Source organism: Engraulis encrasicolus, chromosome 6 (assembly GCF_034702125.1).
Source record: "Engraulis encrasicolus isolate BLACKSEA-1 chromosome 6, IST_EnEncr_1.0, whole genome shotgun sequence".
Taxonomy (NCBI): Eukaryota; Metazoa; Chordata; class Actinopteri; order Clupeiformes; family Engraulidae; genus Engraulis; species Engraulis encrasicolus.
The window spans coordinates 2,204,017-2,217,209 of NC_085862.1; the positions used below are offsets into that span (position 1 = coordinate 2,204,017).

At 45.4% G+C, this 13,193-nt stretch overlaps 2 protein-coding genes across 2 annotated transcripts in view; both read right to left on the bottom strand.

The window, feature by feature from the left end:
* Positions 1–6,714, bottom strand: part of si:dkey-86e18.1 (uncharacterized protein LOC557342 homolog) — a 9,206-nt gene extending 2,492 nt beyond the window's left edge. The window contains exons 1-4 of the mRNA XM_063200355.1: positions 6,623–6,714; positions 6,172–6,209; positions 5,892–6,077; positions 582–651 (exon numbers count right to left, since the gene is read on the bottom strand). Of these exons, the coding sequence (XP_063056425.1) occupies positions 582–651; positions 5,892–6,077; positions 6,172–6,209; positions 6,623–6,689 (361 nt within the window). The 5' untranslated portion in view covers positions 6,690–6,714. The remainder of the gene's footprint in view (positions 1–581; positions 652–5,891; positions 6,078–6,171; positions 6,210–6,622) is intronic.
* A 551-nt stretch (positions 6,715–7,265) lies between these two features.
* caiap (CARD- and ANK-containing Inflammasome Adaptor Protein) lies at positions 7,266–12,820 on the bottom strand. The gene is made up of 5 exons (XM_063200454.1): positions 10,496–12,820; positions 9,653–10,189; positions 9,113–9,361; positions 8,395–8,577; positions 7,266–7,716 (listed from the first exon to the last, which is right to left on the bottom strand). Exons 1-5 carry the CDS (start codon positions 11,411–11,413, stop codon positions 7,279–7,281), a joined length of 2,325 nt encoding a protein of 774 aa, XP_063056524.1. The 5' UTR covers positions 11,414–12,820; the 3' UTR covers positions 7,266–7,278.
* Between the last annotated feature and the right edge of the window lie 373 nt (positions 12,821–13,193).

A 13,193-nucleotide genomic window follows, 5' to 3' on the forward strand; every position in this document is an offset into this window, starting at 1 on the left:
AAAAAAAGGGGGGGCCCCCCCCCCCGGGGGGTCGCTCCAAGCTCCAAAGGACAAAGTATACGCAGCATCAGGCTGAAGTGGGTTAAATGGGGACTTTAAAAGTTAAAGATACGCATGCACACAGATTGGCTTTACAGACTTTTCAGAATTAAATCAAATATGACATTTTTTGTAAGGAAATCTTATAAATTACACTTGCAATACAATAAAGTTATATTTTCAGGGGACCTAGTGAAGGTGGAGTCTTTTGTAAAGGTGGCCGCCTTCAATATAAGCCTAAAGTGTAGGGGGAAATCCTGGTTAGTGTTCATAGGACGGCCCTTGAAGGACTTAATAACATTTGAAGTGGCCACTCCAATGAAAGTGGGTCCCCAACCCTGGAATAGAAGCGCCATACAAGGTCAAGGTCAAGGTCAAAGTCACGATGGGTACTTTTTCAGACAGATACATATACAGTACAAATATTACGTTAAGTCACAATTCGGATAAAAACACACAATTCATTTTTTCCTTTTCTTTACTGCCAACCAAAATGTTGAGCGTCCTACTCAGTGACCTCTTGCTGTGGAGTCTGATCAGACCTGTTTCAGAAGAGGCTCTACACAAGGTCAAGGTGGTCACCATGGCCACACTGGCATAGGGCAATTTCACCTGAAATCAAACAATTCTTCCAGGTAACCCCAACACCGCTGGGGAAAGCCTCTTCCAGGTAAGCCCAACATGTTGAGCGTCCTACTCAGTGACCTCTTGCTGTGGAGTCTGATCAGACCTGTTTCAGAAGAAGCTCTACACAAGGTCATGGTGGTCACCATGGCAACACTGGCATTTCACATGAAATCAGACACTTTGTGGCCGACCAACCAGTGATGGCTAACCTGGAGTTTATTACAATCCAGTGTCACAGATTTCAAATGACCTGGTTTTACCTGCCCAGTTAATTTTACCTGTTCAGTAGTTCCTTTGCAAATTCAGTTCTGGGGTCCTACCTTGCCACTCAAAAAGAAACAAGAACAAAACCACTGGTAGGGGGAAGCCTCCACTGGGGAAAGCCTCTTCCAGGTAAGCCCAACACCGCTGGGGAAAGCCTCTTCCAGGTAAGCCCAACATGTTGAGCGTCCTACTCAGTGACCTCTTGCTGTGGAGTCTGATCAGACCTGTTTCAGTAGAAACTCTACACAAGGTCAAGGTGGTCACCATGGCCACATGGGCATTTCACCTGAAATCAAAACACTTTGTTGCCAACCGACCAGAGATGGCTAACCTGGATTCCTTAGCTACAATCCAGTGTCACAGATTTCAAATGACCTGGTTTTACCTGTCTAGCTCATTTTACCTGTTCAGTTAATTTGCAAATTCAGTTCTGGGGTTCTACCTTGTCATTAAAAAGGCATACTTTTAATTAAGAACTTTTATTTAAATCTCTGATGATCGGCCCATGAAGTGACTGATTTTACGTGAAATGACTCCATACAGACAACAGCAATACAAATCCTCAATCACAACATCTTCCATTTCTCCTGGGGATCAATAACGTACTGCAGGGGTATTCAATTAAATGTGACTGAGGGCCCCAAATTCCTCCCAGTAAAGGGGCCGAACATAGAATATGCTTGTACTGTATGTAATCGCATGCAGCACGATGTCAAAGGAGAGAGTGCCAAACCAGTGGATAACTAACAGATAGAACAGATATTCGGATATTCGCTTCTCTTTTTCTTAGTAGCCTTGTGATGGTCTATAACTATAATGACATTATTTCAGATGATTGTACACTCTCATGTGAATGCATAGGAGAAATATCCCTAACCTGAAGTGTTAGTGATCGCAAATTACGGACAGACACTGATAGCGCACAAATTTGTTTTCATTTTGTTCTGACCTCGTGGGGGGGGGGGCAGAATCTTTCCTTCCAAAGGCCGCATCTGGCCCCAGGGCCGCCATTTGAATAGCCCTTGACATTAACTTTTTCGCTTGCCGGCTGCTGATTTTCCAGAGTCACTAGCAATCCAGCTATTCTACTAGCCACTTTTTTTTTCTAGCATGACACTGTACATGAAATGAGTGCATGGTGTTCCACATGGAAATAAAACAAACAAATAGAAACTGAGTAACTGAGCTTTTTCTTGAGCTTAAATACAAACAATTGATACACAATGGGAAAAGTGAAGAATACATGCTATTCTGATGTCATACAATAGAATAAGCTGCCTGCCAAATTGGCTAGTGAGACTGAAATTGCTACTATCCACAGCCAAGTTTTACCAGCATTTGGCCGGTTGGCAGGTGCCAGTGTCACTAGCCCTGATGTACTGTATCCTCCACTACTACTAGTCTACTCTGCTCTCTGACCACTGTTGTCATAGGTGCCCCCTGCTGACATGTGCGATGATGTTAAATTACGAGTGTCAAACTCATTTCAGTTCAGAGGCCGCATACAGCCAACTTCATCTGAAGTGGGCCAGACTTAGCCTGGCGACGCCATCCTATGTACTCCACCCAAAGATTTTGGCTCTGCATATGGAGTCAACAGTCGGCTTTTCGCCCAGGCTAGGCCAGACTAGTAATCAATGTAATTGCAAAATATCACAAATTCCTGCTAAATGTCAATCATCATTTTAAGGTGGATGTCAGCGGGTATGTCAGGAGCGCTGTAAATGATGAGCAAAAAAGGCAAATTCATCTTCAACTATTGAAAACCTAAAATCTACAAGACAAATGTGATATGAGCCTGCAATCAAGGTGAACCATCACCCCCCCCCCCTTTCCCCCTTAAAGTATCTTTTTATTTTTCATTTGTATATATTTTAGCTTTTATAGCTAGTAGTAGTTTGTTTGTGTGTGGTACGTTTGTTTGTATGGTTGTGATTGCCTCTATGTTCACTATTGGTAATAAAGTAAAAAAAAAAGAAAAGAAAAAGAAAACCTAAAAGCTTTGACACCTGTAGCAACTTTGTAATGGTAATATTGACATACATACATACTCTCAATATCCTCCGGGATTAATAAATGTTCTTTGTACTCTACATTCGTTGCTTTTCCCTCTCTACAAGTCTGGAGCCGGATTATAAAGTGCTGTTTCCACGTAGCTGGCTATTTTTATATGTGGATTTTTTCCCCTCCTGGTTGCATTGGTTTTGGCCTTCCGTTTCCACGTAGCAGATATTTAAAATCCAGGTATAAAAAGTAGGAGGAAAAAATATCCTGTTTAGGGGGCTGAAACGCATTTGGAGGATTTCATTTTATCCACATGTTGAGTTTACACCTCAACAGGAGAAAACAATTCCCTGCTAAAAAAATATCCTGCTACATGGAAACAGCACTAAATCCCCTAGCGGGCCGATTTCGGCCCCTGGGCTGTATGGTTGGACACCCCTGGCCTGGGTTACATGACATAGCCCTGAACCCTATAGTTTTAACTTCCCCTTCCCCTTAATTTTTATCACTTTATGTACTCAAAGTTTTCTAAGTTCCTTTTATATGTCTTATATAGTCAATGCTGCCAGTGCTGCAACTGTTCACTGTATGCAGATGTTTTATTTCCTCTATATTGAAATGCTATGTGCTACTAATATGTTTTACTTTTCTTTATTTATCTTGCCATTTTTATTCTAACCAGCCTCTGTGCAGCACTTTGGTCAGTTTTTTACTGTTTTAAATGTGCTTCAGAAATAAAACTTACTTACTTACTTACATTCAGGCTGAACTACTTTACTTTACTTTTAGGACATTGCACATTGATGAACATATACATACAAACATACAGCATACCGGTATGTACAGTAAATGTTCCAGATTATAGCACAAATGCTCATCTTCATCTGGTGTCCAAAATAGCAGGACAAATATGGTGAGGTGTGCAAATATACACATTATGGCATGAGTGAGTGAACAATTTTTTATACTACTTTATGCTACTACAGAGACTATTTGACTATAGTAATTGATTACAGAGAATATCGTCATCATATTTTACAATCATACCTTGGGGAACACATGATGGGCAGTGGGGAATACCTTAATAGGGAGGAAAGCCTCCTCGACACATCACTAGGAAAACCTCAAATCTAGTCTTCTGTGGCAGCGATGTAGTGAACACGTCACAGGCGCATGTGACTCATCGTTTCACACGCAACAAGGAGGAGCCAAGAGACTCACGAAGAAACAAGAACAAAACCACTGGTAGGGGAAAGCCTCCACTGGGGAAAGCCTCTTCCAGGTAAGCCCAACACCGCTGGGGAAAGCCTCTTCCAGGTAAGCCCAACACCGCTGGGGAAAGCCTCTTCCAGGTAAGCCCAACACCACTGGGGAAAGCCTCTTCCAGGTAAGCCCAACACCGCTGGGGAAAGCCTCTTCCAGGTAAGCCCAACACCGCTGGGGAAAGCCTCTTCCAGGTAAGCCCAACACCGCTGGGGAAAGCCTCTTCCAGGTAAGCCCAACACCGCTGGGGAAAGCCTCTTCCAGGTAAGCCCAACACCGCTGGGGAAAGCCTCTTCCAGGTAAGCCCAACACCACTGGGGAAAGCCTCTTCCAGGTAAGCCCAACACCGCTGGGGAAAGCCTCTTCCAGGTAAGCCCAACACCGCTGGGGAAAGCCTCTTCCAGGTAAGCCCAACACCGCTGGGGAAAGCCTCTTCCAGGTAAGCCCAACACCACTGGGGAAAGCCTCCACTGGGGAAAGCCTCCACTGGGGAAAGCCTCTTCCAGGTAAGCCCAACACCGCTGGGGAAAGCCTCTTCCAGGTAAGCCCAACACCGCTGGGGAAAGCCTCTTCCAGGTAAGCCCAACACCGCTGGGGAAAGCCTCTTCCAGGTAAGCCCAACACCGCTGGGGAAAGCCTCTTCCAGGTAAGCCCAACACCGCTGGGGAAAGCCTCTTCCAGGTAAGCCCAACACCGCTGGGGAAAGCCTCTTCCAGGTAAGCCCAACATGTTGAGCGTCCTACTCAGTGACCTCTTGCTGTGGAGTCTGATCAGACCTGTTTCAGTAGAACCTCTACACAAGGTCAAGATGGTCACCGTCACCATGGGCACATTGGCATAGGGTCATTTCACGTGAAATCAAACACTTTGGGGACGATGACATGGAAATGAAATGGAATGGAATGGAGTCATGTCTACACACTACATCCTCAATCTCATCATCCTCCATTTCCCCCTGAGGATCAATAACATATGGGTCTACTACTCTACTACTACTACTACTACTACTACTCTGCTCTCTGACCATCGTTGTCATGGGTGCCCGCTGTTCACATGTGTGATGGGTTAAATCAGGGGTGGGGAACCTATGTCTCGAGGGCCATTTGCGGCCCTTGAGGCCATTTTATCCGGCCGCCGATGTAATTTTAATGTCATGCAACAGACTGCAGTGGCGCCATGCTACTCCTGAGACTATTTGACTATAACAATGAATTACAGAGAATATTGTCATCATGTTTTATGATGACATCTTGGGGAACAAAACGTGGCACGCAGTGCAGTAGGCAATACCTAAATAGGGAGGAAAGCCTCATTGACACATCACTAGGAAAACCTCAAATCTATTCTTCTGTGGCAGTGATGTGACGAATGTGGAGCATGTGACTCATTATTTTACATGCAACAAGGTAAGGAGGAGCCTAAACACTCAATTCACATGAACCAGAACAAAAACCAATTGGAAGAAAGCCACTTTCAGATGACCCCAAAATGTTGAGCGTCACAGGGACCAAAGTTGCTGAGTCTGCACAAATGTGGTGGTTTTCCCTTCTGAGGAATTCGCACAGCCACTGGGAGGCGCAAGTGCTCTGTGTCGTGCGCAAAAAAAAAATAGGGACGATGGCGTTCCGGTTGAAAAAAAAAAGTTTCCAGCCTGGCAACAAGTGGAAAACTCAACATTCTTTCATTCAGAGTTAATAAGGTATTTTCTTTAACAACTTCTCAATGTCAATCTGAGAACTGGCATTCACACCAAGACAACAAACCACCTGCCAACAATTTGGTTTCACTGCTACCAGAATGCTTACCTGTAAACAGTATTCCATCTCATCCTTGATGCTTGGTATCCACTTTCTCACAGCAGCAACAGAGTTTAGGGTTGACTGTAATGCAAAGCAAACCTTGGTTTAAAATGCAGAACAAGCAGGCGAATTATCGAATAATTTTTTGTGTCACTTTACAATGCAGGCTACTTACAAGTTTTGGTCTAGTGTGCACATCTTTGATTCGACCCTCTGCAGAAATGAAACATAGGCCTGTTGATTATATGCTGAAATTGGCTACAGTTAAATAAAAGGGCACTGGAAACACTGTAGGCTACTAAGTCGTTCTCCCATTTTGAAAGTTCTTGTTATTCATGTAGCAATTAGGATATCGTGGTGAACTGCAGAGTCTAGCCATAGAGAGAGCATGACACCGCTGACAGTTTACAAAGCACTTTCCAGCATTAAAGTGTTACATTGTGGCTACATGTTTATATTGTGGCTACATGTAATGTTTACATTGTGCTCAAAGCTGCAAAGCTAACACAGTTAGCCAGTGTGTTTTACAATGTGTTGTGTTTTTGCTTTTGGGCTATGGGTTTCATATTGCGTGTTAAAAGAAACATGAAATGCATTTGTAGTCGCAATAGCCTTTTCAGTCTTGCCTTCTTTTTCTTTTTGAAGCCACAAGCGATTAAGCCTTCCGTACTGTTTCTCTTCGTTCCTTGCCATTCTTGCACATCATTTTGAATCATCAACAAATGATCACATGGCGCTTTGACCACTGACGTATACGTCAGTGGCTTTGACAGTAGAGTCACATGACACAAGAGAGAGGAAGTTTGGTACTAAGTCGCCATCTGGCGGCCAGTGTGAGCAAACACACCTTTTGTTCACTTCCTTTGAGTGGAATGCATTTATTGTTTTGTGGTGTCATTCAACATGCCAAAACACAGCTATTACTCTGACATGGGTCAGCACAGTCATACCATTAAAAGTAAAAAAAAATACATTTTTAATTATGCAGGTTAAACTGCTACTTAAATTGTACTTAATACACAATACATTCAGTTGATGTATGAAAAGTGCAATTTTTCCAGTCATAATGAATACTTAAAATTTGATGGTGGTGGTAAGTATTCATGAAAAAGGTAACATTAGTGAATGGGCAGGATGAACTCTGGAAATAAACAACTAAAAATCTCACACAGTGTCCCTTTAAATTGCACTTAAATACACAATACATTCAGTTGTGACTTATTTGAAAGGCCAAATTCATAGGCCTACAATGCATGCACCACACGAGTCCAACAACATGCTGTCATTTGATCAAAAACATCTTTTTCTTCAACAGAGTAGCGATGTCTGTGTGACTCGACGTATCCCCGGCCTCGGCCACCTGCAGTGGCGTCTTCTTGACGTTGTTGGTGAGCATCAGATTGGCCTTCTCCTTATTATGCGACCAGCTGAGGAGCGTCTGTACCGTACTCAGGTGTCCCACACGGCAGGCGCAGTGCAGCGCCGTGTCCTTGTTGCTGTCTGTGGCGTTGATCTTGGCACCGGCGCTCAGTAGCATCTCCACCATGGCCTCGTGGCCTTGCTCGGACGCGGCGTGCAGCGGCGTCCGCCTCCAGGTGTTCTTGCTGTCCACTGTCGTCTTGTTCTTGGCCAGGGAGAGGAGCGCCCTGGCCGCGTCCGTGTGTCCGCCGGCAGCGGCGTGGTGCAGAGCCGTACAGCCATCCATGTCCTTAGCTTCCACCTGTGTATATATATTATTTTAAAATCATGTTTACATTTTCCTCTGCTTTTATTGTGCTTTGTTACATTACATGAATGACAAAAGACCAACAAAGGTCGCGTCTGCGCCTGCACTTAACCCCTGTGTAGGCCTATTGCTTGGTGCGTGCACTCTCAAAAAGTAGTAATCACTCAAGATAATGGGAAAAAAAGGAGGCGCACACAAGCCTTGTGTATGTGCGCCTCCTTTTTTCCATTATTTTGAGTTGTTACATTACATGACATTTAGCAGATGTTTTCATCCAATGTGACTGACATTTATTTATAGGGTACTGGCTACAGTCCTTGGAGCAAGGCACCTAACCCCACTTTGCTCCAGGGACTGTAACCAATACCCTGAAAAATAATAGTTGTAAGTCGCTTTGAATAAAAAATGAAAGCGTCAGCAAAGTGCACTGTAATGTTATTATTATTATGATTATTATGATGATGATTCTTATGACCTTCGCCTTGCCCTGCTGCAGCAGTGCCGTGACGGCGTCTGCGTGTCCCTCGGTGACAATAGATTAAGGACAGTTGGGGGGTTTGACATGATAAGTTGCCTAATTATTTGATGATGTTAAAAATCGCGTACCCCCACTTTAAAAATCCACTACACCACTGAGTATTACGGTATTATTATGATGATTATGATTATGACCTTAGCCTTGCCCAGCTGCAGCAGTGCCGTGACGGCGTCCGCGTGTCCCTCGGTGGCGGCCATATGTAGTGGGGTCTTCTTCTCCTTCTCCTGCGCCCTGCTCTCCGCGCCGGCCGCCAACAGCTGCTTCACCACACAGGCCTCCCCCTGGACGGCCGCCCAGTGCAGAGCACTCCTGCCCTCCTTAACAGTAAGAATAATAATAATAAGAAGAAGAACTGTATTTGTATAACACAATTCATTAGTTAGGAAACGGATCGCACTCAGTTTTTCCTTCTTTTCTTGTTGTTTTCTTTTTATTTTAACATTGCAGGGACTGATATGACAGACGTTTGGGCTGCACAGAGCCTTCTTCAGTGTCACGCACTGTGCAGCCGAAACGTCTGTCATATCAGTCCCTGCAATGTTAAAATTAAAGAAAACAACAAGAAAGAAGAAAAACATTGAGTGCGATCCATTTCCTACTACTAGATTACTTCAGAGACACACCAACAAGACGGAAGAGCGCGGTGTGTGGAAGATAACCTTATAACACAATTCATACAAGACATGCAGTTCAATGTGCTGAACAGTTAGATTAAACATAATTAAACAAAGTAAAATAATAAAATGGATGGAAAAAATAATATGGATAAGATACAATTTCATTAAAAATGGAGCTGAAATACAGAAGACCATAGCAGTAATAACAAAATAGTCAAATGGCATAAAGATCCACCTTGTCCCTCAGGCGGAGGTCTGCCTGCTGCTGGGGGGCGCTGAGCAGCTGGGCCACCACCTCTGTCTGCCCCCTCTGGCTGGCGAGGTGCAGGGCCGTCAGGCCGTCCTGGGTGACGGAGTTCACGTCGGCTCCGGAGCGGAGGAGCAGGCCGACCAGCGAGGGCCTGTCGTGCAGGACTGCCGTGTGGAGAGGAGTCTGGTCTCGGGGGCCTGTGATGTTTGGAGGAACGCCCTTCTCAAGCAGAACCTGGTAGTAATTACACATTAGTATGCCTTATGCTTTATACTGGATAGTTACTGACTTATAATAATACACACAGAATAACATATAGCCTACATTAACATTAGACATTTATAATATACTTTCACTTCATGAAAACTGACCTATAAGTTTAATAAGCTGTGATTTGTAATAAGCTTGCTATTACACTTTATTACAGTATTTGGTAAAAAAATAGTTTTTAATACAAACCTTCAAATTTTACTTCGTAGCATATACATCATAACCAAAGCTTGTATTTCTCAGCATGCCTCTCACCTGTGTTATGGATGCACTGCCGCTCTGAGCGGCCAGGTGCAACGCGGTCATCGAGTTGGACAGTCTTCCCTGCAGGTTGGCGCTCTTGTCCACCAGCGCCTTGAAGGCCTCCGCGTGTCCCAGCTCCGCAGCCAATAGCAGTGGTGTATAGCCTTGGCCATCCCGAGTGTTGACGTCAGCACCGCCGCCCTCGACGAGAGCCGTTACGATCCCACCCAGATTCCTGCGCACCGCTCGGAACAGTGTGGAATTCATGGATTCCGCCGTCATCTTCCATCCACCCCGAGCGCTCTGAAGCAGAAGACTCAGCATGGACTTGCTGTTGAGGTCAAACGCACAAGCCATGGCGTCCGAGTCCACTTGAGCGCCTGCGTTCAGCAGCACCGTGACGGTTCTTTCGTGTCCTCTGCTGATGGCGTGGCACAGTGGCGTTTTCCCGCCGCCGTCCTGGCTGTCCGGCTCCGCCCCTGCACGCAGCACGGCCTCCGCCACCTCCCACTCGTCCCGCATGGCCGCCATGTGCAGAAAGGTCGTTTGCTTCTTCCCCTGCCGGACATCTCTTATCAATTAAGCATATTCTATCTTGCTCTGCTCTCAGAAGGAAAAGACAACAGTTTTTTTTTTTAAAGAAGACACTATTTTTGGTATTTTTAATAAGGTCCCACCTTTAAAGGTTTTTGAACTTTTTTAAATGTATTGATGTGACCAAACTTATTTCATGTATTTATTCAATTATTTATATCATTGTTGATTTTTAATATGAAGTGAATTTTATTACCTGTACTGGCCATGAAATAGCCATAGTTGCATATTTGGCCATAAATGTAAACAAACAATCTTCACCTGCCTGCCCTCCTCCTCCTCCACCTTCACCAGGGCCTGCACGGTCTCCCCGTGGCCACTGTGTGCCGACAGGTGAAGGGGCGTCTTCGAGGCGTTGTCGCACGCGTAGATGTCGGCCCCTGCCGTGACTAGCACGGTGGCGGCGGCCGTGTGGCCCTTGGCTGCGGCCCTGTGCAGAGCGGTGCGTCCCTGTTGGTCCCTGGCATCCAGCTTGGCCCCGCCTTGCAGGAGGAGCTCTATGACTGACAGCTGTCCGTGCTCTGCAGCCACGTGCAGTAGGCTGTCTGACTCTGAGCCTTGTCTGAAGGAGTTCACATCTCTGCTGCTCTCCGATAGCAAGTCCTCCAGGAGGCTGAGGTCTCCGTTGGCAACGGCTGTGAAGATATGGCTTGGCAGGGGCTCTGGTTCCAGAGGCTCCCATTGGTCAGGTATTATTTTGGCTATCCCGGCCTTGTTTTTCTTGTTTAGTTTTGGGGGGGTTTCCAGGGAGGGTTTCCTGAGTGCTGCTGATGACTTGTGTGTGTCCGACTCCGTTCCGGGTGTCTGATGGTCCCTCTCCAGCAGGTAGCCAATCAGCTGCCGACGAGCGTCCCGTATGTCCTCGTTCACGCGCCCCGCGTACGTCCGCACAGACCGGTAGAGCTCCGGCTCCGCTCTTTTCAAACACGGGTAGAAGAAGATCCGGCAGGCCCGCTCGCCGCGAGAAACCAGGATGTCCAGAAGCTTCGAGTTCCTCTCCGCCTGCGTTCGGACGCTGGACACCAGGAGCCTCTGGTCGTGTGAGACGAGGCCGTGGTCGGCCAGAAGATCTAGTAACGCCTCCGTGTTTAAAATACCTCCCACCAGTTCCTCCTTTTTGGCCCGGATGACCTCGATGGCGTACGGGTTCACTGTGGTTTTGGTCGAGGCGGCGGACATGATGACTCCTACAAGTACATGAGCGTGTGAATTTCTCAGAAAGTTTCGTCGAGAGACGTGCTGTTCACATCATCCACCTCCTGTAAACTTTCTGGTAGCTCAGCAAAGGCTGAACAGAAGCTTGTTTGAAATGGTGCTCGCTCGGTGCACTCTAGTTGCCTTTGTCCCCTGGCCAGCCAGCCAGCCAGCCAGCTTGTAGGCCTATCCCCACAGCAACCAGATCAATAGAGGAAAGGCCAGTGTTGCCAGATCGGGTGGTTTCCCGCCCAATTGGGCTGCTTAGGAAGACCGTCTGCGGGTATAAATGGGCAAAAAGGGCATTTGGGCGGGTAGTTCTGCACATTTTGCCGTAGAAATCAACAGAATTTTAATTCAAGTTGGGTGGGATTCAGTGCTTCCAGGCGGACTTTGAGCACATTTTGGGCTGGAAATCAGTCTCATCTGGCAACCCTGGAAAAGGGCCCTGCTGCTCTCAAGTTGGCATGGTGCTCTATTGTTCACACTCTCTCTTCTGACTAATAAACAGACCTGAATACAATGAATTCACCAGAGATGGCAGATCACATTTTTAATGGATTATTCTAGAGTCATAACATACAGTATGTTAAGTGTTTAAAATATGGTGACCCGATGAGGATCCATGCTTGTTGTTAGTTACTATGATGTGGTTGATGTGTGTTTGTGTTTGACCTCCTATCTCACACCACACCCAAGGCTGTAAACTTCTTTCAGGTTTGGCAAGCTTTTTCATGGGCCACAAAGTGTCAATACGGTTATGTTGTGCTCAGAGTTGTATAAAGTAGAAGTATTCTTTAGGTAGGCTACTCTTTACTCTTTAGAAGTATGGATGTAATTACAACACTAATGGTATGATTATTACATGGTTTCAACATTGTAATACCCTACTATAGTGTTGTAATTAATTAGCCTACAGAGTGGGGTACTTCTACGAATTTATACATCTCTGGTTATGCTAGTTTCAGGAAACATCTGACTACAATCCTGCACTTAATTTATAAGGAAGAAATGCATATAGCCTATGCCACATCAGTATTAATTGTGCTCAGCATAAGGCTGCCTTGGAGAAAGATGTAGGCCATATCAATAGTACAGTATAAAATACTATATAGCCTAGGCATACCATATAGAAGTTTTAAAAGAGAGGAATCCACTGCCTTCATAAACAGGCCAGACTTGAGTTTTTTGTAAAAGATTCTGTAAACCAAAAGAGCCATATAATGCAGCCTTCTTGTGCTGTTGTTGTTGAGGAATCTATGTTATATCCAGGGTGCGATTTGTTGAAGAACCAGAAGGGGGGATATGTTTCAGATTTTAAGCATTATCAATGGAGTGACATACAGCCACTATTAAAATCATGTAGAAAAAGTGGCAATATCAAAACCAGAAGGGGGGGGGGGGACAATAAAACTAAATATATGTAGGGGTGTGGAGGGAATTCACAAACAGGGAAGATAACTGTCACGTTAGAAGCAGTTGAGCTCCAGTGATAGCCTATTTTAATACATTCTGAGGTTGTGTGTTTTTTCTCTAATGACTTGGGTGCGTTCCCCGCGCGTAATATCAAAGGAGAACAATCCTGGCGACTGTTGTTAGAAACGCTCAGTGCGACAGTGTGGACAAGCCGCCCGGCGTAAGGAGATTGGGAGAGGAGTCCCACTTCCCGTAAAACACACCCACTAGCTGCTGGCGTGACGTAGATCTTCCGACCGGTCTCATGCCTTATATGGTTAGGTAAGTCCCGCTTTTCCGGTATGATGTC

Excerpts from the sequence above, each read along its gene's own strand:
- caiap (XM_063200454.1), bottom strand. The coding sequence starts at position 11,413 with ATGTCCGCCGCCTCGACCAAAACCACAGTGAACCCGTACGCCATCGAG. Across the intron at positions 9,362-9,652 it reads GCAGTGCATCCATAACACAG|GTTCTGCTTGAGAAGGGCGT; the intron begins GTGAGAGGCATG and ends AATTACTACCAG. Across the intron at positions 7,717-8,394 it reads TGCAGCTGGGCAAGGCTAAG|GTGGAAGCTAAGGACATGGA; the intron begins GTCATAATCATA and ends ATATATACACAG.